At 40.0% G+C, this 26,270-nt stretch overlaps 2 protein-coding genes across 2 annotated transcripts; both read left to right on the forward strand.

Moving 5' to 3' along the window:
- Positions 1-10,933: 10,933 nt before the first annotated feature.
- foxl2l (forkhead box L2-like) lies at positions 10,934-12,417 on the forward strand. Its single transcript, XM_005478201.4, is given in 2 exon segments — positions 10,934-11,622; positions 11,625-12,417. Coding segments are annotated over 2 exon segments (804 nt in total). The 5' UTR covers positions 10,934-11,057; the 3' UTR covers positions 11,864-12,417.
- A 678-nt stretch (positions 12,418-13,095) lies between these two features.
- tmem201 (transmembrane protein 201) lies at positions 13,096-25,517 on the forward strand. Its single transcript, XM_003444908.4, has 11 exons — positions 13,096-13,320; positions 13,748-13,868; positions 13,975-14,169; positions 14,258-14,437; positions 15,299-15,663; positions 15,755-15,955; positions 21,318-21,520; positions 22,315-22,377; positions 22,504-22,794; positions 22,998-23,126; positions 23,625-25,517. The coding sequence occupies exons 1-11, from the start codon at positions 13,211-13,213 to the stop codon at positions 23,720-23,722; spliced, it is 1,956 nt and encodes a 651-aa protein (XP_003444956.1). The 5' UTR covers positions 13,096-13,210; the 3' UTR covers positions 23,723-25,517.
- Positions 25,518-26,270: the final 753 nt, after the last annotated feature.

Raw genomic sequence — 26,270 nt, forward strand, 5'->3', positions numbered from 1 at the left:
TTAATGTAATATTTTGTGATTTTATTTTAAGAGGCTGTGTAGGTAAGCATAAGATATTATATGGCATTAGTAGTTTTTGGCTCAGTTTAACATATATAAACCAGTTCACAGTGTAAAAGCATCCGCACATTCATTATCCTTAAGTACTGGGAGGTGTCACGTTCCAGTTTCACGTTGCAGGCTTGAAAGCGTCACTCTGCTGCCCCCTGCTGTCAGAGTTTAGAAGAACAGTGGAGGCGGATATTTTTTTATGTCATGTATCAGTATCTACATTACAGGCTTTGCCGTAACTTATATACAGGTGTACATCTACAATCTTCTGGATTAATGGCACGTTTACCTATTTATTGTTAGGATTTGCATTTTTTTTTCTTTGCAACTTATTTATTTGGTTATTTACAACCATAACTCCAAAAATGCTGTGATTTTAGCTAAAATATAAAAAAAAAAACCAGAATGCAATTATTTCCATATCTCATAAACCCATCTTTTCTTCAGAAAGTACATAAAAAGCGTATTAAGTGTTTAAAGTGAGAAAATGTAACATTTTTAGAAGACTGCTGGGGCAGTGCCATGTTTACCACTATGTAACATCCTCTTTTCTTTTAACAACAGCCCATAAACATCTGGGAACTGTGGACCAGCTGCTGGACTTCTGGGAGAGGAATGTTGTCCCAGTTTTGTCTCATATAGAATCCTAGCTGTTCAACAGTCCTGGGTTTTCTTTTTTGCATCTTTTGTTTCATGATTTATAATTTGATTCTCATGAATGCAAGCAGGTCAGTTCAGCACCTGGACTCTTCCATGAAGCCATGTTGTTGTGATAGAAGCAGTATGTGTTTTAACATTATCTTGCTGAAATAAGCAAGACACCGTCCAAAATAAACATCTGGATGTTCCTCCCCACATTAGTCTGACATATGCAGCTGCCATACCATACCGTGATGCAGTAGGTTAGCAGGCTCTCAATGGACGAGCGGTAGAAGGTCAGCAGCAGGTTGGAGTTCAGCTTGTACTTCCTGAGGACTCTCAGGAAGTGCAGCCGCTGTTGGGCCTTCTTGACGACCGCTGAGATGTTGTCTGTCCAGGAGATGTCAGCAGAGATGAGGACACCAAGGAACCGGAAGGTGTGGACCCTCTCCACACGCTCCCCGTTGATGTAAAGGGGGGCTAAGTAAGTGCTGTGTCTCCTGAAGTCGACAATGAGCTCTTTGGTTTTCTTAGTGTTCAGTGCCAGGTTGTTTTCTGAACACCATGCTGCCAGCTTCAGGACTTCCTCTCTGTCGGCTGCCTTGTCTCCCTTTGAGATGAGTCCGACTACCGTGGTGTCATCAGCAAACTTGATGATGAGAGTGTTGTTGTGGGTTGAACTGCAGTCGTGGGTATAGAGAGAATACAGGAGGGGGCTCAGCACACAGCCCTGTGGGGAGCCGGTGCTTAGTGTGTGAGTGGAGGAGAGATGAGGGCCGAGTCTTACAGTCTGGGGCTGGTTTGTGAGAAAGTCCTTTATCGAGGCACACGTGAGAGGAGGGAGGCCAAGAGTTACCAGTTTGGTGATGAGGATGTCCGGGATGATTGTATTAAAGGCTGAGCTGTAGTCCACGAAGAGCATTCAGACGTAGCTCTGCCGCTGCTCTAGGTGACTCAGCACAGCGTGGAGGGCTGTGGCAATGGCGTCTTCTGTGGATCTGTTTGCGCGGTATGCAAACTGGTAGGGGTCGAATTCTGGGGGGAGGTAATCCTTGATGTGCTGATGGACTAGTTTCTCAAAGCATTTCATGATTACCGGCATGAGGGCCACAGGGCGGTAATCATTCAGGCTGGTGGCCCAGAAGCTGCATTTCTTGATCATGTCCACATACGGCTTATTCTTTGAACACAGCTTGGTCTGCATTTGTGGATGTCACAGTGAACTGTGTTCACAGAATTATTTCTGGAAGTCTTCCTGAGCCTGTGCAGTGATTTCTATGACAGAATCATGACTGTTTATAATACAGAGTTGCCTGCAGGCCTGAAGATCACAGGCATACAATATTGATTTCTGGACGTAACCCTTTGCACACAGAAATTTCTCCAGATTTTCTGAATCTTTTGATGACACTATGCACAGCAGATATTGACATATTCAAGGTCTTAATAATTTTCCATTATTTGAACATTATTCTGAAATTGTTTCACTATTTGTAGAGACAGCTTTTTGCAAAATGATGCTCTGCCCATCTTTACTTCTGGGAAACTCAGAAGGTCTTTTTATATCCAGTCATGTTACTGACCTGTTGCCAGTTAACCTAATTATTTGCAAATTTTTCCCCCAGTTATTTCTTTTTTAAAACAACTTACTTTTCCACAGTCCCGACTTTCTTGGAATTGGGGTTTTAATTTAATACTGTTCTATTTTTATAATTTCCATCCTGTGGATCAGTAAACACTTTCTAAAGATGGAAATACATTTTTTTTTTTGCGTAAACTTTATTATTTATTATATCATGGTTATTATTATAACATGTTCCAAGGAGGCATGATAGTACTCTTCTGTAAAGTGACCCAAACTCTGAGTATGGTGACTTTTGGGTGATGGCGATAGAAAATTGTCCCACTCATTTATGTTAGGGCAAGCACGTTTATCCCACCTCTGCTGTAATTTGGTATAATTTGTCTTCTCCTTTTCAGCCGTTCAGTGAAAAAGCTGCACTTATCAGTGAAAGTAGCTGTAATGGTTATGGATAAGACAAGGATTTTTAGAGTCCGTATCTTTTTAGGTGTCATGTGTGCACTGTACGTACGTAATCCAGACAGGGACTACATTTGTATTTTAGCTACAAGGTACAACTCTGAACTTTCGAAGCTATCTGCTCATGTGCTAACCCTCAGAGGGATAGGGTTAGCACATATCTGTGTCCCAAAATTCAGCTAGTCAATGAACATTTTTGTGATTGACTGTGTTTCTGCACAAACCAAGAGTTTGATCTAGATATTATAAGTTGAGGCTTTTACACTACAATGTGTGCTTATTTTTATAAACAGAGAGTACAATTAAACAGTCAATTCTTGATTAAGTTTAGTGCTTCAAAAAGACCTTAAAAAGATCCAGCTCACTTGAAACAGAGGTATCAGTCTCACTTTCCACTTTCCACTGAAGGACAGTGTGGAAGGGATGATACCAAACTGTCCTGGATGAGGTATGAGTACAGGCTTACGTGCAGTCTGGTGTTTGTTATATATATCTGTATTCACAGCCAATACGCATAAAAGAGAGTGTGTGACATTTTACTTTACGTTTAACTGAAACCAGTTTAACATATAAGGCCAAACTGGAACAAATGTCCACCTTTTTCTTTCTTTGTCTTAATTGAAATTCAATAGATAATGCTAAAAGATTTTAAAATAAATTAAAAGCTTTTTTTCAGAAGGAAAGGTAGGTTCTGGGGTAAGTAATTTTACATATTATTTTGATCATGTTGTTTCCTCTTTAGTTCACCCAACTTAAATGCGGGTTTAAGCAGACCTTACATTTCCATTCTGCAATTTTAAAGACAAATGAGAAGTCAGCTGTTTGGTAGTCAACTGGTTACATGGTATGCCACGTAAATGCATCCTTCATGAGTTAAGTCTTGCCTGACACTTCAATAATAGTTTACTCCCTTGTTTTTAGTTCTCTTTTATACCGAACAAGCAATCAAAGCAAAAAGGCAAAAAGCAAAATAACCCAAAATGTGAAAAAAATCTGCCTCAGCTTGCTTACAGTAATCTGTCCACACGATGGCGAAGGAGAGTAAAAAAAGGATAATGAATGCCTGTTGGTGTGTGCCAGGACCAGGTTTTTAAAGCTTTTTAAAGGTTTTTAAAGCAGAAAACGTGGATCATGTGCACATCCAACCGAACTGAGGCATGGAGATTTACTCTTCTTTCTTTTTCAAATATGTGTTTAAAATTTATGTAAAAAAAAAAAAAAAAAGCTGAATGGTCATTTGTATTACATTACCTGTACGTGCTGCAGTCCTGTCTTTAGGAATGTGTGTTAATTGTTGAGGAATGTACTATCTTAAGTTGATCTCCTGTTTGTACAGCAGGTAGAGATATACATTTTTTGTTATTGTTGACTGTGTATACATATGCTGCTTTTTTTTCGTGGATGTTTGCATCTTGGGAGACTTACGGTAGCATATTGCATGTTTATAACTAACATTTCAGAGCATTTTCATTTTTCTTCATATACTCAAATTATTTTTGCAGTGAAATTGAGCAAAAATAAGGAAGAAGAAGAAGAAGAGAACAAATTTTAATTGCAAAAAAGGACAACTAAGGTAATGCACAAGAGCACTAAGAGGACTGAAGCACAGGGAAAAATGACAAAGTATTTTCATGTGGGAACATGCTTAGTGTTCATTCAACCATGGCTAGAATTTGGCAGTGTCCTTATCACATAAGTGAGATCTTACTTCAATCACTCATCTCATGCCAACGAAGAAGGGCTCCGAGTTAGGCAGAAATCATTTGTCAGTGAGATGTCATAATCTTCGCTTTTATTTTGTAGCCTTATGTAGTCGTAGCTCTTCTGTGGAAAGTAAAAAAAAAAAAAGGAAAATAAAGGTGAGTGTACTATAGCAAAAACAGCTTCAAACCAAGAGTGCACATGTGGCAGCAGGCTAATCTGGAAAAGAAGAAAGAAAACAAGTCAAACAGGACAGTTGTCAGTTTGATTTAGTCCAGTACTTTTTAGGTCCGATACTAACAAGTTCCTGTAGATGGCTGATGCGATCTCAGTTTGAAATTCAGTGGTTTGAAAAGTCAAGTGCAAGCTGAACACTAACTATATGACTGTAAGACTATTTAATGCTACACTGAGGCTTTTAGCCTCATCCCAGTGACAAAGGAGTTTCTACTTTCAATCTGTCATTGAGGTATTCATGTTGACTTTGTCTTGGCAGAGTTCTTATTGTAATATCTGACAGGAGGGTTCAATGGGGTTAATTTAGCTGTAGACCTGAAGCCAAGGGATACAAAGAAAATGTAAAAGAAATTTGCCAGTATACTTGCCAGAGTAAATCATGGATTTAACTATATGTATGTGTTTACCAACCAAGAACACTGGCATTCACTTATAACTCAGTAGTGTTGGTTGGAGTTGGGAGTGGTTTGCTGGAGATGTGGGCTGCAGGACCAGACTGGCACAGGGCTGGCTGTCGGGCAGTCATGTAGAACCCCGCAGAGCAATGTACTCTGGGAGGTGGTACAGGTCAGTGGTAGTGTGAACTGAACGGGGAAGTGGTGTAACCCGTCTGAGTGCACGCCACTCCTAGTGTGAGAATGTAGCCAAAAAGCAATGGCAGACGAGCGAAAGACATGATGGTAATTATCACTTGTCATACGACACATACAGTCATTTTCTAAACACAGAGGATTATCAGTGTTTCACGTGGTATTACATTTGTGATTTAGCATTTGATTTAGCACTGCTGAATCTGATTAGTTTTGAAAAAAATGTTGACTTTTTGGTCCGTTTGAGAGCCAACATTGTCTGGTCTGTCACTACCAGAGCAAAGTCAGGCATCTTGTAATCCGCGGATTAGGAAGGTCTGGGAGTGGTGCCTGAAATGACTACTGTAGGTAAATGAGCAGGCTGTGGTCTACCATATGTGCTTGTGTTCAGACAGAAGCCTCAACACATGCAGTTATTTCCTTTCATCACTGGTGCACCTTTGCAGGTGCCCCAATGACAAGTCACTTCCAAACTGCTCTTCCCACTGTACTCAAATATAGACACGCGTAACACTCATTATTTTCTCCACACAGTTTAGTGGTCAGCCCCTTGTGCCGTCTTATGGTTATGAATTAGTCACAAGTCAGTTATTAATGGAAACTAAAGCTATTCTCATTTTTGTAATGAAATCATATACAGCCTGTCAAATCTGAAGAGCATCAGTTTACACATTTAAAATTTTGTCTTTTCTCAGGGTGACAGGTAATAATTAGAAAAGAAAAAGCACAAGTGTGAATTAATGAATTAGTTTCAGGGCTCACTGTCACTCTGTCAGTACTGACACCCAGAGCGATCGCTAATGCGAGTCTGTGTTTTTCCTGCAAACCAAAAATATCAGGTGTGAAAAAGGGGTCTGCTGTGCAGGGTTATCTAGACAGTCCATAGCCCAAAGCAATTCTCGTGCATTGATGGTTAAAGTATGTAAAAATGAATGAATAGTGATGGCAGCATGAGAAGTGTAGTGGTGGGAAAACGTGGGTAACTGAACATCACTCATCTCACTTATAAACTTCAGAGTATCGTGTTTCACAAACCTGAGCAGGTTCAGACCTTTTTTAGCCTCTTAGCACGTACAGCGTTGTACCATGTGTCAATCAATCTTTATACCCATGTCAGCATGCAGGAAGAACAGGAGGAAAGGTGTTGAGCCACCTGATCTGTTATGAGAGTTTGGTTTTCTGGACTAGTGCAGCTCTGTAGCCACTGTCTATGCATAAAAGGTATTCATGGTATGACTGCAGGGGAGTTCCTGATTGTAGCAAGGTGAAAAGTCTCTGTTTTTCTTTCAAGTGCTTGTCCTGGCTGCTGGTACAGTAGCTTGCCAAAAACCGGTGCAGGCAGAAGCATTCTACAGAGCAATGCTTCGATGCAAAAGTGCTCCGACCACTTTACTGCTTTGACTTTGGCTTTTCTTTATTGTTGCATTGCTGATCTCCAGGAAAGAAATTTCAAGCACAAATGAGAAAGACCAGCTTTTCTCAGATTGTTAAAATATGCATCTTTTTTATATTACAAAACTTTAACTCCTCTCAGTAAGCTTACAGACTAATCAATCAAATTACAGTTTACATCCATATTGGTCTGGACTCATATACAGTTACAGGTCAGAAGTTTTCAGACAGTCATCATGGGCATGAATTTTATAGTGATTTGTAGGTTTTAATAATTTAATTGAACGCTTCTTTTATGAGAGTGGAAAGATTGTACATAATACAACTTTAGTGACTTTAGAACACAAGAACTGGGTGAAAAGGTTTTGAATTTATTTTGGATTTTCTCTAATCCACACAGGATCAAAAGTATACTAATACTGGGTTAAATGTTCCTTAGTAAATTACACATTGACTATGAAACTTTTGGCACCCATCAACAAGCTTCTCGTATAATGCTCGCTTGATGTTTGACTATTCTTCTTGAAATAATTGGTAGAGTTGATTTAAATTAGTTGGTTTGTTGGCACGGACTCTGCTTTTAGGCAAATTTTAAACAGAAGTGACGCTGAGGCTTTGGGAAGGGCCATACATCCAGCCAAATGTGAAATATAATCCGTCTGTCCTTCTGTTCCTAAAATTATTATGTCACAATTAAATTTGCCTTTGGAATATAGCTAGTCACTTTATCCTATTAGACATTCGTGTGGAATTTGGACATAATTAGCAGCACATAGCTTGAACCAATCCCACAGGGCAAGAGTACTAAGTGCCACCATTGCACACGTTCATATCTGGAGTCAATTTAGAGTTTAACTCACGCTAACTGTGGGAAAAAGCTGGAGTTCCTGGAGAGAACATGGAAACTCCCCACAGAAAAACCCCAGACAGTTAGTAGATTTGAACCCAGGACCTTCTTGCGTTCAGGCAACAGTGCTAACTACTACACCACCATGCTGCACGTAGAACGGAAATGTGTTTCATGGTGGTCACAGTGACCTTCATCTATTACCACTAAATTCAAACCAGTTCATCCTCGATTTCATTTCTCACATATTTAAAGAAATTCTGTCGTGGGTTAGATGAAATAAATAGACCGTAGGAAAACATAATAATAAAAAAATTTAAAAAATTTCTTTTGCACTTCATTAAATCTGCTTAGTTGCTTTCCATCCTAAAGTAATGCTTCCGCACCCGTACGTGAATGGTACATTAATGATAGTATTATTTATTACATGTGTATGTTTTTATAGCTGTTACTACTTTGTTGACTGATGTATGTATTTATTGTTTATTAGAAAGTCATCATATTAAAAGTTGCTGAATTGGCTTACAGCAAGACGTTATCTAATACCCCAACAAACTCTTAATATCTATTTGTATCTTTCAGAGAGCTGAATTGTGAAAAAGTGAAAGTACTCTGCACAGGGATCATAAACTATTGTGAAACACCAACACTTGTTGCTTTAAATGAAGAATTACGGTTGGAACGGACTGCAACAATCTCATTTTAAAGTCAACTTAAGCATACTACTTTATATCTGAAGGCTGTTTAACACTTGCAAACATGGTTGCAGTTCTCTGGTGCAGGCTTAAACCATTTTTGCCTTTGTTATTGTTCTGGGTCAGAACTGAGAGTAGTGTTCATGATCTTTGTTTTTGGCAGTTTTCTTGCATTCTTCTTTAGTCTCAGATAGTTTCAGGTACACAGATTGTGTTTAGCCTGGCGCCTGTCTTCGCTCATGTAACATCGGGAAGTAAATCTATCTTTTTCTCTAAGAAAATGCACAGTAGGCAATCTAATTTCCCTTTGTCGTTTTTACATCTCTGCCCTGGGCACAATAATTATGTTTTCCATAACTCCATTCTGTCAACACCTCAGAATTGCCTTTGGGGGATTTCTTTAATTTTGTCAAAAAATATATGATTGAACTATTTTCACACAGCCCTAAATTTTTCTACACGTCTCTGAAGACGGCGTATGCAATAATGAAAGTCTGTGTGATGTCAGATTAAATCTACGTTCAAACTGAGCAGCAAGCAGCTAACATTCTGGTTTATTCACTCCTTGTGAGTCATGCCTGCTATCTCCTCCGCAATATATCCATCCAGCTACCTTGCCTAAAACACAAGGAGTATTTCCAACACTGAGAATGCATCTGAAAAACATTACTTCCAGGTGTGGGAAAAATGGAGAAAAACTGATAACGGTGTAGAATATTCCAAGCTGATTTTTCCTGAATTGCAAGAAGTTCATGTGTTTGGCTGGTGAGTTAGAAATTAGTGGTTAAACATCAAATTCATTATGACCACACAAAACACATGATCATAACTCAAGAACTCACACATATTATTATTATAATTATTATTATTATTATTATTATTAATGGAAGTGGTAGTAGTAGTGCTAATTGTAATTGTATTACCTTTTTTTTTTTTTTTTACCTCCAAAAACTATTTCTAGGCATTATTTATGTGAATACGGAAACAGTGGGGAAGATTTTGACCATATTTTACATCTTTAAACATGTAAAAGTTTTTGGGTATGTTATTAGGTAAACAATCAACACTTGCAATTTATTTGGCAAATATTTTGTACATAGATTTGACAGAATTATTTCTGTAAAGTTTGATGTACAGTATGAAGGACTTGAACTACCCATCATTTTTTTATATTTTGCTTCTGGGGATCCAGACTGTTGTAATTTTTTAAGCAATAGTTCTCCAGTGGCAGGCCTAAAAAAAAAACTATCTACAGCAGATTAACAGTATCTGAAAGTCATGTCCTTAACAGCTTAAAAAAAAGGCCTAGCAAACACCTGGAGGTCAGGAGAGAGGTACAACAGCAAGTGTCTAAAGGCATCTTTAAAACAGGGTGGAGGCTCTGTCAGTGGTTTTGGGGGTCATGTCAAAACTGATGAAAATATAAATGAAGAAAAGTCAGATTTTGATGCACCGTGCAGTACTATCTGGAAAGCCTCTGATCGACATCGACCTCATATTTCAGCCCGGAAATTATCCCAAAGTCACTGCCACTGCAGTAAAGGCACAAACCACTGCACCTATTTAACATTTTCCAAGTAAAGTATTAATTGATTAACTGACTAATAATCGATTGCACTCATATTCGATCACATACAGGCAAACTATCTAGTGGTGCAAAATGTCGTTCAGTGTCGCTCAGTGTAACACATATTTTCATAACTTTTAATAGAAAACTTCAGATGTGTCGTGTTTATATGCACTATGAGAGTTAAAAGCACATTTTAGACAGTATAAATAATCAAAATATCATATGAGGAGTGTACTTAACTTTATTAAACAAATATAATGGTGAAAGCACCATTCATTAAATATTAATAGATTTACAGTAACAACAGAAGCCAACTCAAATACCCTCAAATCCTCTGCAAACACATACTAGTTTTCTTTCCACTGGTTGCTCTCCTATTGAGATCAGTGTTTCCCTATCAGTTCAGGGGAGACAGACTGTCTGGTGAGAGCAGGTGATCATTATCTACTGTCCTCAGCGGACAGACAGGCCTGCTGTTCATGCCTCACTGTATGTGGGTGGTATGCTGAGCTCTGATACCTGTGCTGCTAGTACCTCTGTGCCTGTAGCAACATTAGGAGCTGGAAAACCCCAACCACCACGTGTCTCAGAGCTGAAACAATGTGTAAAACTGTAAAAAGGCAGCTGCCTGTAACAGATTATAGATCAATGCAAATGTGTGCACGTTTGTGCTGCTGCTAAGACTTATTTTATTGGTACATTTTGGCATAAATGTGGGTGCACATGTGTGATATTTCACAGCATGCTTTGACGTCTTCCACACCTTAAAATAAAATGTTAAAACTATATGAAGAGCATTGCTTTTAGCAAATTGTCATATATAAACAGCTTTCTTGGGTTGTTAGTTTAGGGAAGATCAAATCTGCAGTTTAATATTACATATGTTTTTCCCACCTGTTGCCTTTCCTAAGGTCGTGGAGATCAGATGTAGATAAGATTTTAGGATTGCTGTGTGTTAGAACATTACTTGTCACTCACATAAACTCAGTACTCCTAAATAAGTCTTTGATCGCCCTGCTTCAAAGGGGGGGAATATTTTTGACTGCAGTTAACACACAGTCTCTTGACCCCTGCTTCAACCTAAACAACCTCCACGGTTTCACACACAATGGCATAAACAGTGTGAGAAACCCGGTGAGATCAAAGCTGGCAACAACAGCTGCGCGGTACCTGTGGGAGGAGTGTGTGTATGTATCCGTGTGCACCTGCAGACACAATCATAGAGCTGCCTTGCTTACCGGGCAGATAGCAGTCCCAGCCGGACCCACAAACAAACCGACAGCTTACCTGAGTCATGGATGCAGAGGAGAAGTCCCCCGGCGGCCAAGGTGCGCAGATTCTGGACATCGGCTCAAACTCGCCCCCTTGTGAGCCTAAAGGTGCGCAGGAGCTAGAGAAACCGCCGTATTCATACGTGGCTCTCATCGCCATGGCCATCAAGGACAGCGAGAACAAGAGACAGACTCTGAGCGGGATCTATCAGTATATAGTGTCCAAGTTCCCCTACTACGAGAGGAACAAGAAAGGCTGGCAAAACAGCATAAGGCACAATTTGTCTCTCAACGAGTGCTTCGTCAAGGTGCCCAGGGACAGCGGAGGGGACAGAAAGGGCAACTACTGGATGCTGGACCCCGCATTTAAGGACATGTTTGAGAAGGGAAACTACCGACGGCGGAGGAGGGTGCGGAGACCCTACAGACCCCCGAGTGTGCCTTACCTGGGCGGGAATCCCGTGGAGTACTCTGAGTCGCTCTACCTGCAGCCTTACGTGAGCAGCTCCTGGAGCGTGTGCCAGCCCGGCTCGACCCAGCCTACAGGTTATCCGTCAGCTCCGGTCATCACGGGACACAGCCGCAGCGTGTCCCGGGCACCTCCATGACCTCCTACTGCACCCCTCCTCCCCACTTTCACCATCCTCACTACGGAGCTTACCACCGCCACCCGCCCGTGCTGGTCCCCCACAACGGGTATCCTTACGGCGGGGTGACCCAACCGATGAGCCCGGATGGAGGCACCGTTTCCGTGGCTTGCAGCTACCAGCAGTTCACCTCCTACGGCAGGCCAGCGGACCCAGCCCTGGCTTATTTAATGGACCAGTAGGACTTTTGAGTTATTCTGTGCTTTGATGGCAAGTTCACATCTGAGTTCGCCTCTTTCACCATTTCAGTTCGGCTGTCACTGGTTTGTCAGGTACTGGGTTTAGTTTGGTAGTTTCACATGACTGTTATTAAATAATGCTGTTGACGATTTTGTTTGTATAGATTTTGTACAGTTTTTATAAAGTTTTTTTTTTTTTTTTTGTAAAAATTACAGTCGGCAGGTCTACCGTATACCATGTCATTTTACTTCAAGTCTGAGGTTTGAGGTTTGCATTTTTATTTTTGTAATTTTTTTACTGCGGGTTATAGGCTTACAAATAAGCAAACATTTGTTCTTTTTTTCTCTTTTTTTATATTGGTATATAATTTTGAATAGGCCTGTACGTTTGCTGTAACGTTATTTATTTGTTTTCTCCGGATTTATCCAAATGTGTGAGCTGCTATAAAAGATGAATGACATTGAAGCACTGACCCGTTTTCTCACTCGATTGTGAATGTTTGTTTGATGTAAAATACATCACGTTTGTTCAAATAAAGTTATTTTTGCATCAGAAACTTCACCCTCTCCTGTTTATTATCATTATTTTTCATTTATTAATGATGATGATGATGATGATGATGAATAGTATTATTATTATTGTAGAACACTTCATACATTTTAAGCGAGGCTACCTGAAAATGCTTTTAAAATGGTTTTAAAATGGATAGTAGCTGTAATATTTAATAGACCTGTATGCTTTATTTAAACTGTTTCTAAGTATTGAAGGTTTTTACTTGTGTAAAGTGATTGAAACTTTTACAAGCAGAAGTACTTTGATACTGAGGAAATATAGGAAAACCTGATATTTCTAAGACAAGTTCGGAAGCGGTTTTTTATACCACTAATGAAAGACAGATTAATGCTTTAACATTAAAGGAATTTTAAAGTGCGACAGCTGTTCCTGTTCCAATAATAATAACAGTTAATAAAGTTTTATGTCCCGAAGAGGCTTTTTAATCTGGGTTAATACCCTGTCCTGCATTCCAACACTATCATAGTATTTATCCTCTGCACAGCTTTTTACTTACTGTCGAGGAAAAACATGCTTGGTTTCTTTCACGTTTAATTTGGTTTACTTTAATAAACACCGCCACCAAAATGTGTTATTTTGCACAAATGAAAAGCAGCATCGTAAGCGTTAGAGTGGACAGCAAGGATTTAATGAACCCTATTGGAACGCGTCCAGGTGTTTACGTACTTTCCGTTTCCGTTACAGGGGCGTGAACAAAAGGAATCGTTTGCCGCGTGCGCGCTCGCGCCGTGTTTTGCGATCTTAAAACACTACGTTTAATATTTTTGCGAAAAAAGATGGAGACGCTTAGCAAGCTTTTGCTGGAATACCCTGAATTGATGTACAGCGGAGTCGGAGCTACGGCGTTTGTCGCCGGCGGAGCGCTCATATATAAAATTGCCACAAGGTAACTTCTCCGACTTCTGGCACCGCGGCGGTGTGTTTGTAGCTAACGCTACATTCACGCTAGCACAAGTTAATGTGTGTGGAATAAAAGAAGCACACCAGTTGATTTTTAATTGTGATATTAAAGAAATAGTGCTTCCTGTCCCGCTCCTATTGCTCCTCTGGAGTGATTGGTGTATTTACGCTAGCCCGGGCGCTCACTTTAAGAGCAGCTGTTCCGCTAACTAACTTGATGCTTTGCAGTTTTGTGAGTCCAGCTTTAGCTAACCCTGTTTGATGTTTACAGTTAGTATTTATAATATCACGTGACATCAGTACAGTGGCCATATTCAGATGTCTCAGGCTGGGTTAAGTATTTTTGCATAACTGAACAGCAGCGGTTGCCATGAATAACACGCTGGATTTACCTTGTCGCTTGTTGTTTACAGAAAGAAGCCCACCCATGCAAGTGTTAACTGCTGGTTCTGTAATCAGAACACAGTTGTGCCCTATGGGAACAGGAACTGCTGGGATTGCCCCAATTGCGACCAGTACAATGGCTTCCAGGAGGTAAGTATTATACACTATGTAACAGTTTTTTAAAAACTTGTTTGTTAACTGTGGTCATTCTTTTTCTCTAACGCATATACATTTTTTAAACTGTCTGTGTTTTTAGAATGGGGACTACAACAAGCCCATTCCTGCTCAGTACATGGAGCATCTAAATCATGGCATATCTGGAAGCCTTCCTTCATCGGAGACACCTAAGACTCTGCAGTGGGTCAACTGTCAGATGCTGCTTTGTCGGAAGTGTAATAACAACCAGTCTGCAAAGATCAAACAGTTAGCCTCGTATATCCCGAGGGATGATGTATGTATTTTGTTTCTGTCACATAATATTGCCCAACATGCTGTTCTGAAAAATAACACCAAATGCCGTTTCTTTCTTTCTCCTGTAGGAGAACTACGATGAGGAAATTGAAGCCTACAAGCATCACCTGGAGCAGACTTATAAGTTATGCAGGCCATGTCAGACAGCAGTGGAGTACTACATTAAATATCAGAACCGCCAGCTTCGTACGGTGCTTCTTAATAATCAGCTGCGGCGCACCCGGGAGTCAGACATGGGCTTTGTAAAGGTCAGTGCAACCCAGAGTCCCGGATCTCACCCAGTCAGGCAAATATTGTGAATTATTTAATAAAAAAAATCACACATAAAAGACACCAAATCACCAAATGCTGTAGCATGCAGGGTGTTTGACCTTTAGCCAGTTACCAAATAACATGATCATTTTAGCTGAGACAAGAAGGAAACTGCCTTAATTTTAACTTTTTTTCTGTGATACCATCTTGTTGCTTTTTCATGTTTAACATAATTTGTTAATCTTGAAATGTAAGAGGGAAACTTTCAGCCTTTTGCTTTTTGTCGTTACACCTAATGACATAATGCCTTATCAGTAGCTGTTTAATGTGCATTCGGATCCTCTTTGACCTACTCAAACAAAATAGTCAAGTGTTCAAACAGTGAAGCGATCCACAGGTTTCTTATTTTCATGGGTCTGCTGATAAGGATTAGCGCTTTGACACAATCAAGTCCTACTTTTCAGCATTTAAAGTGATTAATGAATTGTTTCCGCTTCTGCGCCAGTGTGATCTGTGACGTTAGACGTCATGTCTGATTTCAGGTTGTGTGAGGATACGAGTGAATGATATTTAACCACTGCTGTGGCTTTAATGGAACGGATAAAACTTTGACTTTCCTATTCACACTAGTGATTCATTAATGTGGTGCAGTCCTGTTACCCGTTTCTTGGTAAAACACTGAACTATAGCTAACAGTGCTTTCAATTTGTTTAATTGGCATTCAGACCCCTGTTGTAGACTTTATTAACACTATGTTGACATTGTATGCTATTAATCTCAATATGCTGTGAAAATGTCACAATAAGGGCCTGTTTTGTTTGTTTGTTTGTTTGTTTGTTTGTTTTTTCCTCCTGCAGAGTGCCCAGTCCCTGTCCTCTCCCATGGGAGTCGTACTCTTGCGGGCCCTTGCCTTCCTAATATGTGCTTTCCTTGCTGCCACAATTTTCTGTGAATTGCCAGACCAGCCTTCGTCACCTGATGGCTCGCAGACATTAAGTGGTGGGGTTGCTCCTCCAAAGCCTCAAGTCCACAATGAGTCTGCCCCCACTGATAACAGCAGCAGAGTGTTGCCTGTGTGGCAGAGTCTGCTGGAGCTGATCCCAGATAAGGCCATAGAAAATGCCGAGCTTGCGTGGCAGCATGGGAAGGACAACCAGCTGGCTGTAGTCTCTGTTGGCCTGTTAACTTGTCTCACTGGTATCTTCTTAGCAGGAGCTGCAAGGTAAGCAGCCACCATTTTGTTTCCCTTTGGGTGGGGTGTTCGTAGTTCCCAGTTTAATTAAAACAAAAAAACAAATCTTGCTGCATTTCAGGTTGAGGAGAATTGATGCTGTAGCCTCTGTCCTGTGGTTCTTCATCCTGTGCCTCTACATGGCTGAGAGCTACATGACTGATGCCTTGAGCTGGATGTACACGACGAAGCTTGTTGGCATCTCCCTCTGTTGCCTCGTCAGCTTTGCTGCTGCCGTGGCAACTCGTAAACCGCTGGGCGCACGGAGAGCCAGATACCGAAGGTCAGAACCTGAGCAGTAATGTTCACATTGTATTTGAAACCGTGGATTATACAAAAACATGTCTTTCCATGAATGCTTTCCATTCACAAGCATCGGATCAAAAAGCATCAATCTAACAAGTGTTATTGGTGTATTTTTAATGTTGTCATTTCTTTTCTGTCACTGTCCGTTTTAAACCTTCAATCTTCCAGCTCTGTGTGAGAATGACTGTGATGTTTTGACATCTGAATGATAATCTCCAGATATGGCACACAGCCTGAAGCTAGTCCCTTCTCCTTACCAAACCCCACCTTCAGCCACACAGTCATGTGCTGAGCAAGTGCTTGATGCATCAATTTTTGGCAGTTAAAACAATTTTGCATCAGATAATATTGTTACCTCATGGTAGTGCTTTGTTCTTCTGCTTTGAATAATTGTTATTGTCATTGTTTTTTATCTATTCACTGAGAGAAGCAATGAGGAAACATTTCAGTAATCATAAATGTCATAAAGGTATTATTTATAAGCTCACTCTAATTATTATCAGTTATAAAGTCCTAAGAAGGTTAACAAGTAAACTTTACAGGACCTTCTGACATTTCAAACTATTAGTGTTCTCTATTCAATTGACTGATTAGTTATTTAGCATCTTTATTACTGCACCATATATGTGAACAAAATGATGTTTAAATAAGCTCATTTTTGCAACCAGTATATTGGGTTGTTAACATTTTAGGTTTTAGCTACTTTACACTTTACTAGACTGTTTGAAGGTGTTTTGAATGTACTTGTTTAACACTGTTAAAGCTGTGGGGTTTCTAACTACAACTCACTGCATGAAATACTAATTTGTGTAAACACTTTATACCACACATAAGATGTGGTATTTGCGTAATCACACTCTTTCTCTATCGCTTCGCATCACCTACAAATTTTATTGGCATTGGATATTTTCTAATGCAGCCTGTTCCGGTGTCTTTACCTCGTGTCTTTGACAGCACTAGGAGGTGACGTGGAGCATGATGTGTAGTGATGTTAGCTGACAGAAAATTTGCATGCCTGCAAAATCTGCAAATTTTAATCGACATTTACTATTGTAGTTTATTTATTTATTCATTTATTTATTTATTTTACAATGGACCGGTTTAAGTATTTAGCTGCCCGAGTTTGTTATTCCCAAATTCTGCAGTTTTTCTCCTGTCTCCATTATTGTTGTGACCTTGTACCCTTTTGATTTACTTTTAGAACATTCAGTATTCATCTAAAGTTGCATGATCTTGACTGTAAGCAATCTTTGCAAATACACATTTTCTTTGAACAGTATCATGCAGAATTGGCCAATATTTGGCCTTGCAATGGCATTAGTTCACCTTGAGACAGTAGCACGAAGTTTTTCAGTGTACTTGGCAGATAGGTTGTTTGTTTTTTTTAAAGCTTCTTTGAGAACTTGTATCAGTTCTTCTGTAGATTCCCTTTGTTACTTGTCTCACTTAACACTGAGTCCAGTATTGAAATCAGTGCTCTCCGGTGCTTATTCGTTCATCAGCAGGGCTCCTTGCATTGTCTTGAGTTTTAGTTACTCTTACTGGTCACTTCATTACTTACAGCTTGCTAGTACCAGTTGGACCCCCTTTTGCCTTCAGAACCATGTTAATTCTTCAAAACAGATTTAAGAGGTGCTGGAAACTTTCCTCAGAGATTTTGGTCCATAGTGATATGATAACATCACACAATCTCCCGTTTCACCTCATCCCAAAGGTGCTCTACTGGATTGAGATCTGGTGACTGCAGAGGTGATTTGAGTGCAGTGAACTCGCCGTCATGTTCAAGAAACAAGTTTGAGGTTATTTGAACTTTGTGACATGGTCCGTTAAGATGGCGGCACTGTGGTCATAAAGGGATTGACATCCAGCATAAAATCTTGGCCAAATCAAACATGCAGATCATAAACACATTTAGTATTAGGCCTTTTTCCATTACTTCCTCCTCAACTCGGCACGACTTGTTTTCCATTACTAAAGAGTACCAGCTAATATGGGTGAGGTCGTTATAGCAATGCGGTGGAACATCCCATGACATCATTTAAATGCGACATAACAAAGGTGGACGTCGAGGCAATGTGATACCTGCTTGGCCTGTGGCTTTTCGTCAGACTCTGGGACCACGGTGTTGTTTCTTTGCAGCTGTTTCCCATGTTTTTGGGTTTCAAAAATGGCGGTTTTGAATTTAGTGAAGGAGATGCTCTCATGACTCATCATGTGACACCACTGACTAGCTAATCAATGGTATGCAGTCTGTTGACATCACATTTTCAAATCGCCTCAGAACCCTGGTCGCTTGGAATACTGGTCAAGTAGGTACTAAAAAAAGTGAGCCCATGTGAATCGTAGCTTCAGTTTACGGTTCTTAGCTGACGGAGATCAGAGATGCTGTAGCCCATCTGCTTCAAGGTTCAATGGGTTTTGCATTTAGAGATGCTCTTCTTATACCTTGGTTGTAACAAATTGTTGTTTTAGTCACTGCTGCCTTCCTATCAGCTTGAAGCATTATGGTTGTTCATCTCTGATTTCTGGAGTCCAACAAAGCTTTTTCACCCAGAGACCTGGCGCTCACTGGGCATTTTCTCTTTTCACACCATTCTCTGTAAACCCTAGAGATGGTCATTTCGGAAAATTCCAGTATATTAGCAGTTTCTGAAATACCCAGACCGTTGAACAGGTGTGTCTAACAAAGTGTATCCGGCTGTATGTTTGGGCTCTTTGTGACATTGAGGAATGATCAGAGCCCGTCAGTGGCCTCTCTGATGGTGCAGCATGATAAAGATCTGCACATGCAAAGTGTTCAAAGGTTTTGGAGAGTATTTATGTGTACTTCTTTGTGTCATATTTTGATGCTTTTAGCTTTGGGCTCAAAACTCAAGTTCAAAATAGCCTGTAGGTGACTACCTGACAGGTACTTGGCTTGTTTCAGCATTCGAGGTATCTTGTGTAAGCATCAGTTCCTGGTGGCCTTTTTTTTTTCTTTTCATTTTTAATTGGTGCTTTTTTTTCAGAACATTAAGCGCTCCACTCAGCAACATCTTGGAGTTTTTTCTCAGGATTAATCCTAAATTGTCCTGCGCAAACTTCAAATGAGGCGATTTACAGCTAAAATGACGACCTTATAGCACTCACAACTGTATTAGCTTCCATTATAACTAATGCTACCTTTGCCAGTATTTTAACAAGTTGATATGTGATAAACACTAATGACCGTATTAAGTGCACGTGCTAACATTTCATCTAACTTGTTTATTTGAGTTTCATAGTTTTGTTTTACTTTTGTTGGATTGTGTTGGATGTAGGGGGTATTTATTTTACTCTAGTGTGATAAGGTGTTACAAAGTTTTGTTTTCCGTTTTGTAGTGTTGTAACTGTGGGTTTAAACTGTTGCGCTGTTCTGTCGAGAGATTTCTGTTCTCAAACCATCGCCTGTGGTGTAGTAGACTTCACATGCTTTGAGTCTAAGATAGTAGATGATTGATCAAGTTTTGAACCTGTGTGACTTTTCACACCTGATAAACATCAAAAAAGCACAACGCAATGCTGTATAGTGCCACAGTTTTTAAAAAAAAAAGTCATACTGGCTGTTTATACTGTGACATTAATTGCTAATGACTTGAAGGCTTTTTTTAAACTTCCGCATGTGACAAACTGCATCTTAAACTCAAAAGTAACGTTCATCACAGAACAAAACTAGCTGTATTGGTTAGAGTTGTGTGACATACAGGGTGTATCAAAAGAACCATTCCGAATTCAAAGGCGCTTTAATCCTGCAGCCGTTCACGGATAACGGCCAAAACGCATACCGTTAAAAAGACGAGGGTTGTCGGTTTTAATGCGGTCGCTGGTAGCACCAGTAGCTGCAGTGGCCCCAGACATGCTCACAAAAACATGGGACAAGTTTGACTATCGTTTGGACATGTGCAATGCGTCCAGAGGGGGACACATTGAGGAACACATTGTATGTAAAACCTTTTATATTCAGCCATGGAGTTTAAAATTTACTTCAAGCTTTTATGTCCAATGTTTAAAACAATGAACAAATAAATAAATAAATCCTTTTGAAAGTGAATGATTCGTCTTGCTACACCCTGTATTTGGACCCATCGTGTGTACTAAGGGTAAGAGAAAAAGATATCTGAGTAATTGTATTTTTACCTTTTGGTTTGTAAGGTACAGCTTTAAAATGTGTTGTTTCTGCCAAAGTTTTACATACTCTATCCAAAAGTTTGTTTGCTTTTAAGCCACAGTTTGCATGTTTTTTAAATGATATTTGCATAATGTCTGGTTTGAGTATTTCTACTTTATTTTTTTATTTTTTTTGGAGAACTCCTGTTTCTCCCTGATGAGCTGTATGACTGTAGACTTCTTTGTGCCAAGTGTCTAGCACTATGTTCAAACTGTTAGCTGTAGGTTTAAGCTACTATATGTGACAAATTATTGTACTTCATTATTATACTACTGTTACTATTTATCCCAAGTATGTTTATCTAAATATTTTAGTAGCGTCTGTTGGAGAAACACTTGATACTTTAAAAAAAAAAAAAAAAGGACCCATTGTTATGCTAATGCTTGATACTTTTTTTACAGTTTATCACAGTTTGATCACCGACGATGTGTTTATATATTCTGTAACAGCCTCAGAAAGGAGCTCCATCCCTGCTAAAAGGTTTCCTGCAACATGCTCGATGAAACACTTTGCGTTTTGGGTGCTTAAATGGTTCATTTGGGTATCTTGCTTTTAATGATGGGCTCCATTTAGGAGGCTTTGTGGTAATGCTTGCTGTACATGGAATATAATAAACAACTGATAAAAGGAAATGTCTTCTGTTTGTTTTTCCACCAGCATCCTGTCTCCTTCTGAATGTCTCTTTCCAGTCTGTAAAATAATAACTTTGTTACTCAACTTTGGAGGCAGTGGAAATAATCAGAAGTGACCTGATTATACAAAGAAGCTTTATGTCGCTGCTCTGCGTGGGACCCATGAGTGTGTGTGTCAGCTGCTGCGTGCTGTCACACAGCTGCTGCAGCGTTTCAGCGAGAGCCTTGTCGTAGCCTGCCTCCATTAGTGCTGACATTAAGGGGTTGTCAGAGCAGCTCATTTCTAAGTTTGTCCCCTGTTTTCTTCTCGTACTTGGTCTTTAAATCAGCATATGTTTAATTGGTAGTAAGCAGGTAAAATTCTTTATTGTGTTTACACAATTTGCTCTATCAGTACCCAATTTCCCCTCCTGAGAAGTATTATGTTAGACATTCTGTATGTTAAGTATTTGTATGTTTTTGCTGCTGTGTTACAACTTTAATTTCAGGTAGTAGACCATTCCGTTGCTCTTGTGTTGCAGATACCTTGCAGGAAGCTCCACAGTCCCTCCTTTGAGCTCCACAGATGTGGCGGACACTTTCATCCCCACTCCACCCCCTAACCTCTCCCAGCTCATCAACCGCCACCACGGTCGTCACGAGCGCAAGGCTTCCCCCTCCTCTCTGCCCGGGCGTCTCAACAGAGCCCTGTGCCTCGGCACCATGCCCTCCCTCACCAGGACAGGTAGCGCGGGATGTTTTCCCTTTCAGTTTGTGCTCATGCTGACAGATATTTCTGTGTAATCCTTCTAATGGCTTGTTGACGTTTATCTGTGGTCTAACGGCTAAAAAGGAACATTTCAGCAAAGGGAACCGACACATTTGTGCAAATTAATCAAGTAGCTTCAGGTGTAGGTTGGGTTTACTATTTGGAATTATTTGTTTGTACAGTTAGTTACACTGTAGCACTTGGCATGCTCATGAGGTTTAGAATTACGTAGCTCCGTTTTTATGGAATATCACCTGAAATATTGCCTCTGTTTACAGACACAAACGTATCTAAAGTATCTGCATTTCTTACCAAGAGGTCATTTAGGTCGTTTATGCTGAAGTGTTTGCATAAATATACATTATTTTTAGACACTATGCAATGGAGACAATTTCTAACAGGATATTTCAGAAATCTCTGGCACAACTGTTTTATTTTATTTCAAATCCAAAAATTAAAAAATGCGTGTTTGCAGTGAAAAGCGTATGTTTTTAGGAGCAGTCGTGGTCCTACAGTAGGTGGCCCATTTGCAGCTGCTTAATCTGACAGATTTGTCACTATTTACTAGTATTGTGGATTTTTAGTGTGAAGACTATTGATTTTTCTTTGAATGTGATAAACTAAAACCTGAGCCTCAGCATGAAGTTGTGTAGTTTTAGGTTTATGAGAAATGCTGATGGCTGATACAGGTTTAAGTAAAAACATCAGTTTGTGGTTGTGGTGAAAAGTGTGACTCTACAGGTTTTATTTATTTATTTTTTAATTTTCAGATTCTGGTTACCTGTTCAGTGGAAGCAGACCAGCCTCACAGTACAAAGATTCACAATCTTCAGGTATTGAAAGTCCTGGCGATGCTGTGACCTCTGTTCAGTTTTTCATTGTAAGCAACAGCTCAGTGCTTTTTTCACTAAGACGTTGCTTAGTGAAAACATTTTTCACCGCTCTCTTTTTTGGCACAGACTACTTTTCGCTCAAGTCTGGGAGCCGCCCATCATCCCCGGGTCCCTCCCCAACTCCTTCGGTAGCTGGTTCTGTTACATCCAGTTCAGGTTCTGCCAGACAACGGCGTCCCCTCATCAGCCCCGCTCGTCTCAACATTGGTGGCCAGAGACTCCGGCTTTTCTCAGCAGAGCCAGAACCCACACTCATGTTCCCACCTGCGTCTCCATCACATTTCCTGTCTGAGCCGACCCCTTCGGTTTACAGCGGCTGCTTTTCACCCGACGTGTCACCCTTTCAAAGTCAAAACGGCAAGTATACATAAGGCTGACTGTTATAGGAAGACTTGTGGCAATATTTATTTTGTTTGTCTGTTATTCCTGAAACTACCACCAGGTGGCAATATAAACTTTTTGGGGGGTCAAAACCACCACACATTGAAACAAATCAACTTGTGAACATGTTTAGATGGTTTGGTCTGTGGTTTAATGATTTTACCTGATTGGCCTTGCAGATTTGAGCTCCTTGTTAAGAGACGGTAGTGTTATTGAAGAGGAAGAGAAGCGAAGCAGCTCCTCGGGATCATCTGCTTGCCTGGTCGGTACTACAACTCAGTGTCCAGAGGGCAGACGTTCTCCAAAAGGTAAGCAGTTTGATTTAAACCCTGCAGGGAGATGGATGTATCTATGTCAGAAAATTTAATATTTGTATCATGCCTGCTGGCTAACTGGGTTTTAAAAGATCTGTCTGCTTGGGCTGATACATCAGAATGTCTGCGTGTATCATTTGAAGCTGCTTTTGATCTCTGTAGATATCTACAGTGACTGCAAACAGATTCCCTCTTAAAGCAATTTCAGTTTAAGTGACGGGAACTAATGCAGCACTCCATATATGAGGGACAGAATATTAAGAACACTGCTAACACACACTGCTAACACACTGCTACCTGGGGGTCTTTCCTTCATTAAAATCAATTCAATGAACTTGATTGTAGTTTCTGTAACTTCTTCTCTATTTGTTCTGATTTAAAGGGGGGGGGGGGGGGGGGGGGGAGTCTTTTGTGACGCAGACACAAAATGTAAAACCAGATGAGGATGTTTGATGATAGTGGTCATGGCTCACGTTTGCCTTTTCTCTCTAGATTTTGCGAAGCGTCTCATATGGCCGGGGCTTTTGTTTGCAAGCCTGACTGCCAACCTGTTCTTCGGCTGCCTCTACTTGTACAACAACTGGAGATGAATGTCGACAGAGCTGCTGCTCTCTCTCGTGCCCCGTACAAAGCAAGTGTGCCTCTGGCCCGTTGACTAACCTGTTGTTCCTGTGCAACGAGAGGACATACAGCAGTGCAAGAAAATATCACCTCTCTGGTGCTTTACCTACTGTTTGCCGGTGCAAATTGCAGATGTCAGAAGAACTGTGCAGTGAAATCAGATCGTATATTTGTGAGTCATTAGTGCTCAAACGTGAAATGGGTTTTGTTTTTGCCTTTTGATCACTGCTCCTCTTACACAAAGACAGGTGCAAATGATAAGAAGGGGGGAAAAAACAAAAAAAGATGAAATTGCACTGATGGCTTTTTAAAACCCGCGCTGTGAATTGTGCAATAAACATGTACTGTTCAGTCGACGCTGCTTGGGCACAAAGTCGCGTCTTGCCTACTTACACTGACCGAGTGCATTACCTCCCTCAACTGAACATCGCTGGATCTCTACAGCAGCCAGAAACTGGTAAACGTTAAGCGACATGTTTTCTTGTGGTTTACAGTTTTTGTTTTATTGGCATTTGTACTGATGCCATTACATGTCAGCGGAGGAAAGTAAAAAGTGGTGCTCTGTTATTGTTGGCCTATTTAGGGTCAAAATAATTCCTAACATTTCCATCTCATAAACATTTCTCAGCAGTTCACTACACAAAGGGTTCTCACCAAAGCGATTCAGTTTCGATTCTTTCTTACTGTAAAGCTATTCATAAGCAAGTTTGTAAGTGTGACGGCTCCTAAGGTCAAGTGTGGTTTAAAAATAAAAATAAAACATTTCCAGTATATGGAAGAAATCGTGTTTGCTGTCTCTCTCAGTCTGCACAAGCAAGCCGCAGAGAGGGAAGTTTTCCTGCCAACTCAGCTGTGAACTAATTTATACGTTACTTTTGTTATTACTCATAGTCAAGCATGTACGTTATTACAGATTGGAAATATTTTTGCACTTGTTTTTCTGAATTGGCGGACGTGTTCTACTTAACGTGATTTAAAAATTGTTTGAAATTGACGGATGTTTGGTTGTTATTTGTGTGCATGTTAATCAGCTGATTCTCGGAAACTTGTACGTTTTTAGACTCGCGAGCTGCATTTAAACAGGTTTGTGTTTCTTTTGCATGTGATGCAAAACAAAACTCGTATGAAATTTGGAAAGATTTTGTTCTGTTTAGGTGATTATTGAATTATTAAGTGAGTAATTTGACTTTGTTGCAATATTAAGTTTACTTATTGGTTTGTGCAAAGTTACTTTGAACCAAAGTTATAGATTATTACATTTGTCTGGCAATAGTTGTAGAAAACTATCAATGGACAGCTTTCTAATGATTTGTGGTGGTCATTTTAATCATTCAGTGTTGTATGCAGATGTTTGTGCTTTTTTTTTTTTTTTTTTTCTGTCTCTGAATCGACTCATTCATTGAAAAAGCATGAAATGTGCTAAAATCTTGATGCTTTCTTAAATCCCGGTTAATTTTTTCTGGAATGGACAAGCTATCATTATTTTTATTCACTTGAAAGTCAGTTTGTTTGAACATGTATTTGAATTTAACTGTTTTGTTTTGCAGCCTGCATCATCAGTTTTTAAAATCAGAGGTTGTCTAGTTCAAACTCTTTCACAAGAAGTATGATGTGTTTTTTTCTCACTGTCTGTTTGATGGGTTGTTATGCCCTTGTACTAAGCAACACGTTTGATCTGTAATTGTGGAACAACAGTGGTTTCATGTGGACCTGTGCTTTTCTTTTCTTTTTTTAAATAAATAAACAAAATTCTTTCCCTAATTACCTCTGTGTAATTACACCTGCTCTATCAAAACACATGTTACAGAATATTGCCAAAAGATATTAGCTCATCTGCCTTCACACACACACATGAACTTGAGTGGCATGCCATTCTTAATCCATAAGCAAAGCTTTCCATAAAGTTTAGGAGTGTTTTATAGGAATTTTTGACGTTTGATGAGAAAGCCACGCTCGCAGCCTTGACTCCAGTTCATCTCAAAGGTGTTGTTTCGGGTTGGGGTCAGGACTCTGTGCAGGCCAGTCAAGTTCTTCCACCAAACTTGCTCATCTGTGTCTTTATAGACCTTGCTTTGTGCAGTGATGGCGGTCATGTTGAAAGAGGAAGGGGCATCTCTAAACCTTTCCACAGTTTGAGAAAATATTCTGCATACCTAGGTGCTTCATTTTATACACGTGTGGCCATGGAAGTGATTGAAACACTTGTGTTCAGTGTGCTTCCAAATGTTGTGCCTTAGCCTACCTTAAGCTCGCCCCCTTCTGGCACTGTTAGGCATTGTCTGAGTCTTTAAATATTCTGATCTCTGGCCCGCCTCAGCAAACTGAAGCTTGCACTGAATCGTTAAAGATAATCATATGTTTAAAGGGTTGCTATGGCAATGAAAAGCTGAATTTACACAGCTGACGAGAGATTAACTGTAAGTGGACTGCAGGCAGACAAAGCGGTCAAGGGTGAAGGAAAGAGTCTTGTAGGAGGGAAACTTCGATTTTATAGCCACAAATTCACTGCACTATAAC

The sequence above is a fragment of the Oreochromis niloticus genome, linkage group LG20 (assembly GCF_001858045.2).
Source record: "Oreochromis niloticus isolate F11D_XX linkage group LG20, O_niloticus_UMD_NMBU, whole genome shotgun sequence".
Taxonomy (NCBI): Eukaryota; Metazoa; Chordata; class Actinopteri; order Cichliformes; family Cichlidae; genus Oreochromis; species Oreochromis niloticus.